This window comes from Phytophthora sojae (assembly GCF_000149755.1).
Source record: "Phytophthora sojae unplaced genomic scaffold PHYSOscaffold_2, whole genome shotgun sequence".
NCBI classification, from domain to species: Eukaryota; Oomycota; class Peronosporomycetes; order Peronosporales; family Peronosporaceae; genus Phytophthora; species Phytophthora sojae.
In genome coordinates this window covers 10,622,716-10,633,862 of record NW_009258116.1, presented here as the reverse complement: position 1 = coordinate 10,633,862, position 11,147 = coordinate 10,622,716, and the positions used below count along the sequence as shown (strand labels likewise).

The following is an 11,147-nucleotide window of genomic DNA, read 5'->3' as shown; positions in this document are numbered from 1 at the left end:
GCTTGGCCAGCTGCGTCTCCCCCGCGGGCGTCAGCGCCGTCGACGCGGCATCCGCCTCCTCCTCGCTCAGCCGCCGCTTGTTGCCTGCCATTTTGAATACCGAAAATGAGCGCAAAAAGACGAGTACATGTTTATTTTGCATCAATCCGTATGATTCGATTTAACGTTTCAACAGATCGCATACGCTTTTTGTCTTCAACTTGTCACTTATTTAGTTAAAGTGACTTTACTGCTGTCCACTGCATGCCTCGGACTCGCTCAGGGCGGGGCACGCTTGACCTCCATAGGCAGGGTACGTGGTAATCTGGCGGATGTGCGTGCGCTGCATGGTCTTCTGGTTGCACCCGGACCAGTCGGACCAGTCCGAGACTTGGCAGTCGACTGGGTCGCACGCCGCCGTCTCGGACGTGGCTCCGCATGCTGCCCCGTTGGTCTGTGGGAACGTCACAACCTGGCGGGTGCGGGTCTTGAGGCCCGTGACAAAGTTGCAGGCAGACCAACTGCTCCAGTCTGAGAGCACGCAGTCCACAACGCACGTCGCCTCTTCAGTGAGCGAGTCACAGGCAGCGCCTCCGTACATCGGCTGTCTCGTGATGCTGCGCGAGCGGGTCTTCTTCAGCGTGGTGGGGTAGCACCCAGACCAGGCACCCCAGTCGCTGAGCTGGCAGGCGACTGCATCACATGAGGCTTCTTCCGATAGTGTTGGACATGCCTGGCCACCGAATAGGTCGTAGATCTTCGGCGTCCGGCTCCGTGTCTTCTTCCCCGTCGCGAAGTTGCAGGACGACCAACTACCCCAGTCGTTCACCTGGCAGTCTTGCTTGGTGCAGTACAGCGTCTCAGTGAGGGCGGGGCACGCAGCGCCGCCGTATTTGACAGGCGTGGTCACCGGACGTGTTCGCTTCTTCGCACCGTCATCAAGGTTGCAATCTCCCCACGCACCCCATTCACCAACGACGCAGTCGATGGGATCGCAGGGTGTGGTATCAGCCAAAGCTCCACACGCGACTCCGCCGAAGTTGCTGGGGGTCACTACCGTCCGAGTCCGTGTCTTCAGGCCAGTGGCTTCGTTGCAGGTGCTCCAAGCGGTGTACTCGCTCATGACGCAGTCCACGGCGGTGCAGTAGGCGACGTCGGTGAGTGTTGGGCACGCGACGCCACCATACAGAGGAGCCGTCGTTATCTTCCGCGTGCGCGTCTTGGCGCCTGTGGCTGGATCGCACTCGGACCAGGACCCATACTCGCCTACGACGCAGTCGACCTTGGGGCACCACTGCGTTTGAACGAGATCCGGGCACGCCGCACCTCCGTCGTAGGGGTACACGAGGACATCGCGCGTGGAGATCTGCTTGCCGTCGAGTGCTGCACACGCGCTCCAGTCGCTCCATCTTGAGACGTAGCAGTCCACAGGCTTGCACGCGATTGTTTCCTCCATAACACCGCAGGGGGTTCCGCCGTAAAGAGCGTCCTTCACTATCGTTCGGGTACGCTTCTTGTAGCCGCCGCTGCATGTCGAGTAGTCGGACCACGCACTCAGCTCGCAGGGAACGGGCTTGCAGGCGACGTACTCGATGAGCACGGGGCACGCTCGCCCCCAGCCAGACTGCGCCTTCACGATGGTGCGGGTGCGGTACTGCTTCATGGTCGAGGTATCACAAGCCGAGTACGCACTCCAGTCGCTTACGACACAGTCCACATTGGCTGCCGTAGCGATGTCCAGCTGGATCCAAACGCACACGCACAGAAGTGCCACCGCCGTGGGGCTTCGAGGTAGCCGGCTTCGCTTTTCTAGCATTGCTGCCATGTTTGAGATGATCTTCGATCAAGGCCTTAGGCCTAAAGGCCGATTGCCGCTCCTTTCTTGGTCTTCGCTCTGGTTGACGCTTTTCAGTTGTGAGAGATGCAAAGCTGCGGCAAAAGCTAATAACGTCCTCATCCCTATCTAGTGCACGCTGCACGCTGTAGGGATCTAGAGATTCCCAGACAGAGAGGGAGAAGAAGGTAAGACCAACGGGACGAGAACCGGAGAGCTCACAATAGCATTTCTTGAATGAAACGGGATCTGTATTGAAGTTGCCTTGGCCGCAGATAAGGCACCGAAGCTGGTCAAGAGTAATAGTCCGTCTCTAATGCTGCCCCCTAGCAAAGATCTACCGCCTTCCGGCGCTGCCCGCACTTCCATCACCCGCCGATCCTGAAGTGGAGCCAAAGGATGAGCATGGCGCTGACCTCTTGAGCTCAGGACACTCTGCTCCGCCGTCGTGCGGGTGCACGAGGATGGTGCGAGTGGACACCCGCGTACCGTCAGTCAGGCACTCGCTCCAGTCCCCCCACCGCGAGACGTAGCAGTCCACGCTGGTGCACTTGATGTCCTCGGACAGAGGCTTGCACTTAGCGCCGCCGTACTTGGCCTCCTGGACGACAGTACGCGTTCGAGTCTTGTAGCCGTCAGCGTTGCAGCTGCTGTACTCGCCCCAGGGACTGACCTCGCAGTTCATGGGCACGCATGTGATGGTGTCCACGAGCCCGGGGCACGTGCGGCCCCAGCCTTCCGACTTGCGCTCCACTGTCCGCGTACGCGTCTGCTTCATGTTGAGCTCGTCGCAGCTCGAGTACTCGCTCCACTCGGACACCACGCAGTCGACATTCGCCGCCAGCACTTGAGACACTTGCAGCGAGCCGAGCACCACCGCAACGATGCCGATGCTCTTCATGCCTTCAGTTGATAACCTCGAAGCCTGCCAGTTCCGAAATAAAAGCCATGAGCGCCATGCTCGAGCAGCGTCTCCGCTAAACTTAGCTGCCAAGGGCGTATGTATGAAGCCATTTCTTCAAAAAGTATCAAGGATACTTTAAGTATCAAGGATACTTTTTGAAGAAATGGCTTCATACATACGCTTCGGTGCTGCAAACCGGGACGCTGAGCAAGGATGACTGCTACGCGGTCACCGTGAAGTTTGAATGTTCTCCTCGTGTCGTCAAGGACCGCTTTGACAAACGAGGCTCGCCGCGCAAGAAGAGGGGCCGTCCGCGCCCCAACATCGGCGAGCTAGCGGACAAGCTCACCGAGGCTACGGCCGGCAATCCCGTCATCCTAAGAATCAATCAGAGCGTCGCTGTCCGACCGTAGATCACATGAATTCCTATTGGCTGAAATTGCTGCCGAGCGCAGCGAAGGCGGCCCCGTCGCCGAAGCGACCCCCTCATACGATATTGCGGGACCGCAGGGACCGCCCAACCTCTGTAGTAGTAACTTAACATTGAGAGTAGTGCAGCGAGCCGACGAGGCGAGCGGAACGGGTCCGCCACTGCCGTAGCGAAGTGTAGGCATCCTGCTCCAATTGCGGGGCGAGCATAGCGAGTGAAGCGTCAACTAGCTAAAATTCCCCGCCGCGTAGCGGCGGCGCTCGGCTAGTCGAGTGCAACTTCGCGGATATCGCTCACACGGTGAAGATGAAACCCCGTACGTACCGCCGATACCACGACGAGGTCATGCTGGAGCTGATGCTGCGCAACGCGCCCGCCAAAGGCACTTGGGGCCGCACGGTCTTGCTACTCAAGCTTCTGATGCAGCTTATTGACGGCACGACCGACTCCATGTTCATCTAGGACTCTACTTCAGCCACATGGAGATAGCGCGGCGCATCGTGGCCGCCAAGGACAAGCGCAGTCTTCGAATTGTCATATACGCGGATAAAAAGACGATGTGGAACGAGGATTGCCACGACGTGTACGCGTACTTACTGGAGAACAACGTCGAAGTCTACGTCTCTCTCGATTCTGCGATGGAGCACTCAAAGATGTGGATTTTGGATGGTCGCATCATAATCGAGGGCTCCTTCAACATCTCGGTCGCAGCTCTAGGTGTTAAGGAGGATCGAAAGCCCAAGATGTTACGATCCAGGTCCGGTCGATCCGGTGTGCGCGCTTCCTCGAGGACCTTGCCGCTCGATTCTTGCCGCACCCGCCACCGATAAGGAAGACAGGAGTAGCCAAGTAGTGTAAATGCACAAATACACAACTTGTTTCCTTTTACTCACTCTGCCTTCGCCCTCTTGCGCTTGACCTTGCCGAATTGAGACTGAGCTCCTACTTGCCCAATGCACTGTGGCTGCAGCTACTCTGCCAACCACTCGAACTACTTCAACACCTGTCTCCTGCTGTCCTCCTCCCACGTCCTCGTCGCTCCTTCCTTCGCCTTCTTCCAGGGCGGTGTCCGCACTTTCGCTCCTGCGACGCCTCCTCCGATGCACCAACGCACCACCGCGCGCGCCAACGGCTGCAACCGGAGGCGATTCATAACACAAGAACAACGAGAGCTGCACGGTAACCACCGATAGAGCGCTAGCTAAAGCGAATGTCAAGTCGATTGAAGCTGCCTGTCGCGCAGATAAGCAGGTGAAGGTTGTGAAGCCTGTTCAGGGAGGCTTCACGACGAGCAGGGATTGGTGAATTCATTCGTCGTTGAGTGAGAGTCTACAACTATACGAATCCAACCATCAAAAAGCATGCTGTGGACATGCTGTCTTCCCATTGGTTGAACAACTGTATTTTTAGCGATGTCCAAGTATTGTGGAAACCGATTATATTGTATAAATCGGTTGATTAAGCAGATGATTAAGCTTAATCGAGTCGGATTTAGCAAATCCGACCTCCTAATTAGATCGACAGCCTACGATTTGTACTCTGATTTGACAGAGCAGTCTGTTGTGGAGACGTTCACCGTGGGCGACCGTGTATTGCCTTCTACGACTGGTATTCAAACTGCTGCGGTTACGAATCTGGGCGCGAACAAGTTCGCACCAAGATTTATTGGACCATTCAAGGTTACGAAGGTATTGGGCGATGCTTATACTCTTCAACTACCGTCTGCTATCCGCCTACATTCCACCTTCTACGTCGGTCGACTCCGACGTTATCACTCCGCAGTCATCCCCAGCGACGCTGGTTCCAGCCGTCCGCACGGTCCCGTCGACCACGGTGCTTCGGCGGATCATGCGCCGCCCCAATCAGCTCGCCCCGCAGCGCAACCATCTTGCACTCCAGCCGCAGCAGCTGGTCCCAACGCTGCTGCTGTTCCTCCGCCTGGCCTCGCCGCCAACTCCCGTGTTGCTGTCGATCCGGTTCGTGATGCTGCTGCTGCCGCGCAGCAGCGCGCCGACGTCGCTGCTCCTCCTCCGCGTCCTGCCGACGGTCACGCTGCACGGTTTCCGCGTGACGGCCCCGCGCCTCTTGTGGATAGCGCGGGTAACGCTCGGCATATCGTGGAGGCGATCTTGAAGCACGACGATCATCGTGCTGCTCCACGCGTTGCTCTTCCGCATCGCGGCGCTCGCGGCCGCGATTCCCACGTCCCCATGCACGGCCAATATCTTGTGCGTTGGCTGGGTCAAATGTCGGATAGTTGGGAGCCACGCGAGGTCCTGTTGGAAGACGTGCCAGACTGCGTGGCGGCGTACGAGGCAACCCTTGGAGGGGTGGCAAGTCTTCGACGTGGCGCAGCCGTCCGCCGCGCCTAGCGTTATCAACAGCCTTACGATATCGAGCGATCAAGCCTTCTTCGGGTACAGTCAACGGGTTTGCAGCTAGAAGACGCCCCCACGCAGGTTCGTCAGGTCGCGGGCGATTATACCCATGACACTCTGCACATTTGCGAACGTAGTGGACGAAGCAGCAATCGTGGTCGTTGTCATACGACGCGTCACGGACTTGCTTCGCCAGCGCGCTCACGGAGCGCGCTCGATGCTGCTCTTCACGAGGCTCCAGTCCTCGAAGGAACACGGCGATTTGCATGCTAATCAGCCCGAATGTCCGACACCCACTCGGCATTCGGCGGCCGATTTAAAGTAAAACCGACAAACGCTAATGCTGACGAGAAATGACAGCGCAAATACATGACTTCACAACTTGATAAATAGATAGCAGTACAGTACATATCGACTGCTCACAGAAGCGTATTTAATGCACGCGATGCTATTCCTCGTTAGTAGGTGCGCGAAACATTAGCTCGTGGCGGTAAGTGGTCGTTTCTCGCATTGCAGGCGGTAATGAGGCAACCCCTATTTTATTAACCTTACACGGATTTATACCCTTACCGATGCCATATGAAATCATAGGAATCCTCGATTTACTACTAGTCAAATCCCTCATGAACGCTGCTTTATCAGCTAATCGGCTCGGACAATCTAATCGGTTTCCACAATAAAATAAGCATTCCCGCTATTGGTCCGAGCACCGTAGCGAGCACCATGGTGCACGAGGAAGTGGTGATCGACGGCGACTCGACGGAGGACGACGAGGAGGTGCGCATCATCACGCCGCAGTCGCGCAAGCGGCGACGCCGCTCCAACGTCATGATCGACCACGACGAGGAAGGAGAGGTGGAGGCGGAGGAAGGAGAAGAAGAACACAAGCAAGAAGAGGAGAAGAATCAGGAGATGGAGGCACCTTCCGCTGCCCCGCGGCGCCAGCAACAGCTGCTTCTGGGCAAGGACGGCGTCTCCTCGCAGCCCATGACGCTGCGCACGCCGACGCCGACGCGTCGCTCGCGTCGCAACCTGCAGCAGCTCTCGATCTCGGCGGCTGTGGCTCGTGGCGAGCGCGGACGCCAGCAAGAATCTGCTGGCAAGGAAGAAGTAGCTGTAGGAGAGGAGGGAGAAGAAGAAGACGATGACGACGATGAGGTCTGCATCATTCAGCCGCCGTCCGCGGACTCTGTCAGGAGCAGAGGCAGTAGTGGACGCAAGAGCCGACAAATCGAGGACAGCGACGAGGAGCTTGAGCCCTCGCAGAAGGAACAAGACGTGGAGATGGAGGAGAAGGAGGATGAAGACGAAGACGAGGAGGTGCAGGTGCAAGAAACGTCGTCGGCCTCGAGACGCAGCTCGAGGATCGAACACAAGCGCAAGGAGAAGGAGGCGCAGCACTCCATCGCTCGCAAGCTGGACTACCCTATGCTGGACAATTGTCTGGACAATCTGCAGACCTTTGGCCCGCATTATCAGGGAGGTGAAGGTGATGACGACAACGATGAAGATTACCAGGACTCGGAGATGGAGGAGGCTCCACCCCCTCCCAAGAAGAAGCGACGATCTTTGCCGCGAGAAGGAGAGCGGGATAACCGCGAGAAGGTTTACGCGGATGGAGGAGAGGATGTGGACGACTTCATTTGCGACGATGATGAGATCGAGTACATGGATGACGACGAGGAGGGCGTCATTAGTGTGGAGTCGTCGGACGATGAAATCGGAGCTGACGATCCTGAAGAGTTGACTGCCATGCTGTCAGCAGGGCGATCGCGTGAGATACACGAATGGTTCACTATTTATCTGGAGTATCTGGAGGAGTGCATTCTTGACCCCGAGTTCGAGAGGAAAATGCACCGCAAGCGATCCAAGGCCAAGTACCAGCTTTACGAACAGGCTGTCAATCGTGTAAGTCTATTCTCTTTATCTATGCAACCATACACGTGCGGATAGTGGTTAATTGACCGTGTGTACGATATTTAGATTGAGCGCAAACTCTGTTCGTGCCGCGACACGGTCCGTTCTGGTGTCGCATGGCCGGAGGAAATGGTTGATGCACTGAAGTTTGCATCGCAATATCGTTCAGGCCACGTCTCCGCAGAACAGGATTGCGACGCCTGCAACCGTCGACAACATTTGGCTACCTATCACGTTGAGCTTGCAGGTGCTGCCTGCGACGCAACTAGGTTGTATGGCAACAACTGGATGCATCAGTACGTTATGAAGTTGTGGTGAATATGGCGGTACTGGATGCTAACTTCGATGTATACAATGCTAGTTTGAAGGAAGCGGCAAAGGAGGCAGAACCTGTTCACAACTCGTTCGAAATGGGCAACGTGTGCCACGCCGTAAGATTTCACGTTGCCATATCCATTAGTATCGTGTGGGTAACTGCATCTAACATTTGTCTTTGTCTGTCGACTATCTAACCCCATTTAGCGCACATTGGCCTACTGGGAACTATTGCACGCCAAACAATTTTGGTCCGTTTTAGTAGATGCTAAGCTGAAGGAGTGTGCTGATGATAGGACGGGACGGATCGCTGAGCAATATCGAGACGATTTCTTCAAGAAGGAGTTTGGACGCTTTAAAAAGCTCGTTGAGCTGGTGGAAAAGTTTGCCGATGACTCCAAGCGAATCGCGATATACATGCCGAACGTGTGGAAAAGGATCACACCGCGCAACGTGAAGAGCGATTTCCTCCCCCTTCCATCGCGAGCCGCAGCACGTTCGGATCCAGAACCCCGACGGGGCACGCTCGATGCATTTGTTGCCGAGAGCGAAGAGGAGGAATCCGAGGACGAAGAAGCTGTAATGGAGCAGATCGAGGAAAACAAACGAGCTGCTACAAGGGGCAGCAACGATGACGACCAGGCCACGGACGATGAGGAGGAAGCTAACGTGGTGGACGTGAGCTCACCACGCCAGACACCTCGCTCCGAAAGCAAGAAGGAGCAGAAGCTTCAGCATGCAGTTGACGAAGACAAAGAAGACGAAGACCAGCAATTCAAGGACGTCAAGGATGCCAAGAAAGTGAAGGAAGTCCAAGAGATCAAGGACGAAAAATCAGACTCCGAGAAGGATATCGACGACCTTATGTGTTTGGTGTGCGATTCAAGCTCGCGCAACGCTGGTGTAGTCCACGGTTTATACCTTCACATGTATTGCTGCTATGCGTGTGCTAAGCGCCAGCATCGGATGAAACGTGGTTGCATGGTGTGCAACCGTCCTATCGACCGCGTGCTTCGACTGCTTCCTCTCACGCTAGACGCACGGAAGGCTATTCGAAACCAGCAGAAGAAGTCGTAAATGGTACACCAATAATGCCCAGATAAGCTGCCGTGGCCAATTAAGTGGAAATGTGTATTCGGATACCAGCGTGCTCTAAGTGCTGGCTATTTCAACGCTCTTTCCGTTCGCATCTTGTTCCTCTCGTTTTGTGTCGTAGTCGAATAGGTAAAGTACCTTGTTCCGGCCTGCAAACGGGAGGAACGCACGTTGAACTGACGGGTGCTTTTCCAGTAGATACCGCACGAAGGTCTCGTATGTGTCGACAGGGGTGCCGTCACGGCATTTCCGATCCGGAAACACTCGGCTCATGACGCAGCAAGGCACAATGGCGAACGGTTTGCCCAACGTCAAAGCTGCGTCGACGATGGCCTCGGTGGCTTCGTCAGGGTGCATGCCAACAAGCACAGAACAGTCTGCGAACAGCTCAGTGTGTAGCTTGAGTGTTTCAGCATCCAGACAGCGGAGAAGCTGAGGGCTCATTTTGCGACCTTTGACGGCTTCTGCTTTCGCAACAAGCTTCCGGTTGTATTTTCCAAGCTTCATTGGCCTCTGCAGGACACATAAAGACAAGGTGGTCAGTTAAGCAAACGTACAGCGTTGCTGATCTCTAAGGTACGTACCGGGTCGATCAGTGTTGTCGGGATGCCTCTCTGAATCCAGAGCTGGATAGGAATGTCGCCTTTGCCACCAGCAACATCGATCACCCCCGTTCCACGAGCAAGGCGCTCCTCACCTAACGATTCCACAAGCCAGTCGCAGAAGATGCGGCTGCGTTGCGCCTTGTCGATTTTGGAGTGAGGGTCACCGCTGTCACCAGCGAGATGCGCAGCTTTTGCGCGCTGCTCGAGCCGCTTCGCCATCCAGCGACGTCGGTTCTCTTTGAAGTCTTCTGGCCGTCCGTGCCAGAAGTGGCACTGCTCTCCGCGCAGGCAATTGGCGCCACCAGACGACGAGAAATAGTACTTGCACGCGTTGAAGCCGTCCAGTACGACCATGTTGGTGTACTTGTTCGTCGCGCCCGCCTTCGACGACGGTGGCAACACCCACGAGCCCTTCACGGCAGCCGACGCTGCTGCTTCAGTGGATGATGCTGCGCCCGAATCCGTGTAGCTGAAGACTGTGCCTTCGTGGTGCAGACTCCAGAGCTCGTCCACACGAATCGTATGCAGCACAAACAACCAGCCGTCCGGGTGCCCTGGTTCATGGCGTTTGCGCTGCAGCACGCCGTGTGCCGTCACCAGGTCACCGAGATGCACGTCCCAGTTGATCTGGCGGATGGCCGCCACGTCCAGCACGCCTTCCTGCGCGCGTATCATGACCTCCAGCAGCTCTGAAAACAATGTAGCATTAACCGTTAGACCAGCTCGCGACCACCACTGCAATTGATTCCTGTGGCGGTGTCCTCGACACCCGGAGCTTATTGGGTCATCCCTGCAGTATCTATAGCTTACGAGTTTATCTATATCTATTAACCACGACTCTGTAATCGTCGAATATCACTGGAAGACGACGCAGTCGATACTTGTTCTCGTTGCAACCCCGCACAAGAGTCAATGCGATAACTAATAGTCTCACCTCCATCTTGTAGCTGGATGTCGCCGAACACGAGTCCTTTGCTGCAGCAAAATACGCAAGCGGATATGAGAATGACAATGGCTGGACTATTGGATTGGACGTAAGCTTACGACAAGTTGCGCTTGCGAACGAAGCGCCCATGCACAGAGACTTTGGTGTCGCTGCTGCTGTCCTCGTTGGCAGCGTCGAGCGGCGGAAGGTCCCGCAGCGACTCCACGCGCAGCCCAGTCATTTTGTTGGGCTGACGTACTAATGGAGATGTACCCATGTCAACATTTGGGTGTGGACTACACAAGTCTCATAATTTGTGTGGCGCACATCATCCGGAAGTTGTCTTGACATGAGAGATGAGTGAAGACATGTGAAGCATAATGGCCTGGGCGTGGCGCTCGCACAGCTCCAGACGCGGCAGCAAGAGAGCCCGGGAGCAATTACCACAACAGCAGTTGCAGGTCGTCATCCTGCTCGTTTGCGGATCCCGTTGCCGCGCTTAGTCAAAGCTCGGCGGCCACACGTTTCGTGAAACTTGACCACCGTCTGTGCTGCCGAGGGAGCAGAGTCAAACGACCGGAAAGGCGCTCGCAAAGGCTGCAGAGACCATGTTGCGCCGAACCTTGTAACTTTCAACGCCAAGCTGCTGAGCTGCTCGCTACTATAATCCAGTCCGCCCGTGTCCAGCACAACGCGTGGTTGAACTCGAGTCAAACCAAACAGCGTGTCGACGCGGGGGATCGGTCGGGAGCCCCCTGGATGGAT

General features: G+C 56.0%; 5 protein-coding genes across 5 annotated transcripts; 2 read left to right on the top strand and 3 right to left on the bottom strand.

The window, feature by feature from the left end:
* Positions 1-114: 114 nt before the first annotated feature.
* PHYSODRAFT_354117 (hypothetical protein) lies at positions 115-1,881 on the bottom strand. Its single transcript, XM_009523134.1, has one exon. The coding sequence runs from the start codon at positions 1,802-1,804 to the stop codon at positions 227-229; it is 1,578 nt and encodes a 525-aa protein (XP_009521429.1). The 5' UTR covers positions 1,805-1,881; the 3' UTR covers positions 115-226.
* Positions 1,882-2,150: 269 nt separating this feature from the next.
* PHYSODRAFT_327064 (hypothetical protein) lies at positions 2,151-2,714 on the bottom strand (the record flags this gene model as incomplete). The annotated part of the gene is made up of 1 exon (XM_009523133.1): positions 2,151-2,714. The coding sequence occupies one exon, from the start codon at positions 2,712-2,714 to the stop codon at positions 2,151-2,153; it is 564 nt and encodes a 187-aa protein (XP_009521428.1).
* A 47-nt stretch (positions 2,715-2,761) lies between these two features.
* Positions 2,762-4,340, top strand: PHYSODRAFT_327063 (hypothetical protein; the record flags this gene model as incomplete). Its single annotated transcript, XM_009523132.1, has 5 exons — positions 2,762-2,783; positions 2,865-3,126; positions 3,399-3,546; positions 3,633-3,904; positions 4,118-4,340. 5 exons carry the CDS (start codon positions 2,762-2,764, stop codon positions 4,338-4,340), a joined length of 927 nt encoding a protein of 308 aa, XP_009521427.1.
* Positions 4,341-6,248: 1,908 nt separating this feature from the next.
* On the top strand, positions 6,249-8,834 carry PHYSODRAFT_486604 (hypothetical protein; the record flags this gene model as incomplete). The annotated part of the gene is made up of 6 exons (XM_009523131.1): positions 6,249-6,350; positions 6,429-7,433; positions 7,509-7,738; positions 7,804-7,873; positions 7,965-8,558; positions 8,604-8,834. The coding sequence occupies 6 exons, from the start codon at positions 6,249-6,251 to the stop codon at positions 8,832-8,834; spliced, it is 2,232 nt and encodes a 743-aa protein (XP_009521426.1).
* Positions 8,835-8,909: 75 nt separating this feature from the next.
* Positions 8,910-10,132, bottom strand: PHYSODRAFT_481813 (hypothetical protein; the record flags this gene model as incomplete). The annotated part of the gene is made up of 2 exons (XM_009523130.1): positions 8,910-9,365; positions 9,437-10,132. 2 exons carry the CDS (start codon positions 10,130-10,132, stop codon positions 8,910-8,912), a joined length of 1,152 nt encoding a protein of 383 aa, XP_009521425.1.
* Positions 10,133-11,147: the final 1,015 nt, after the last annotated feature.

Coding starts and splice junctions, on each gene's coding strand:
- PHYSODRAFT_354117 (XM_009523134.1), bottom strand. CDS start 1,804: ATGGCAGCAATGCTAGAAAAGCGAAGCCGGCTACCTCGAAGCCCCACG.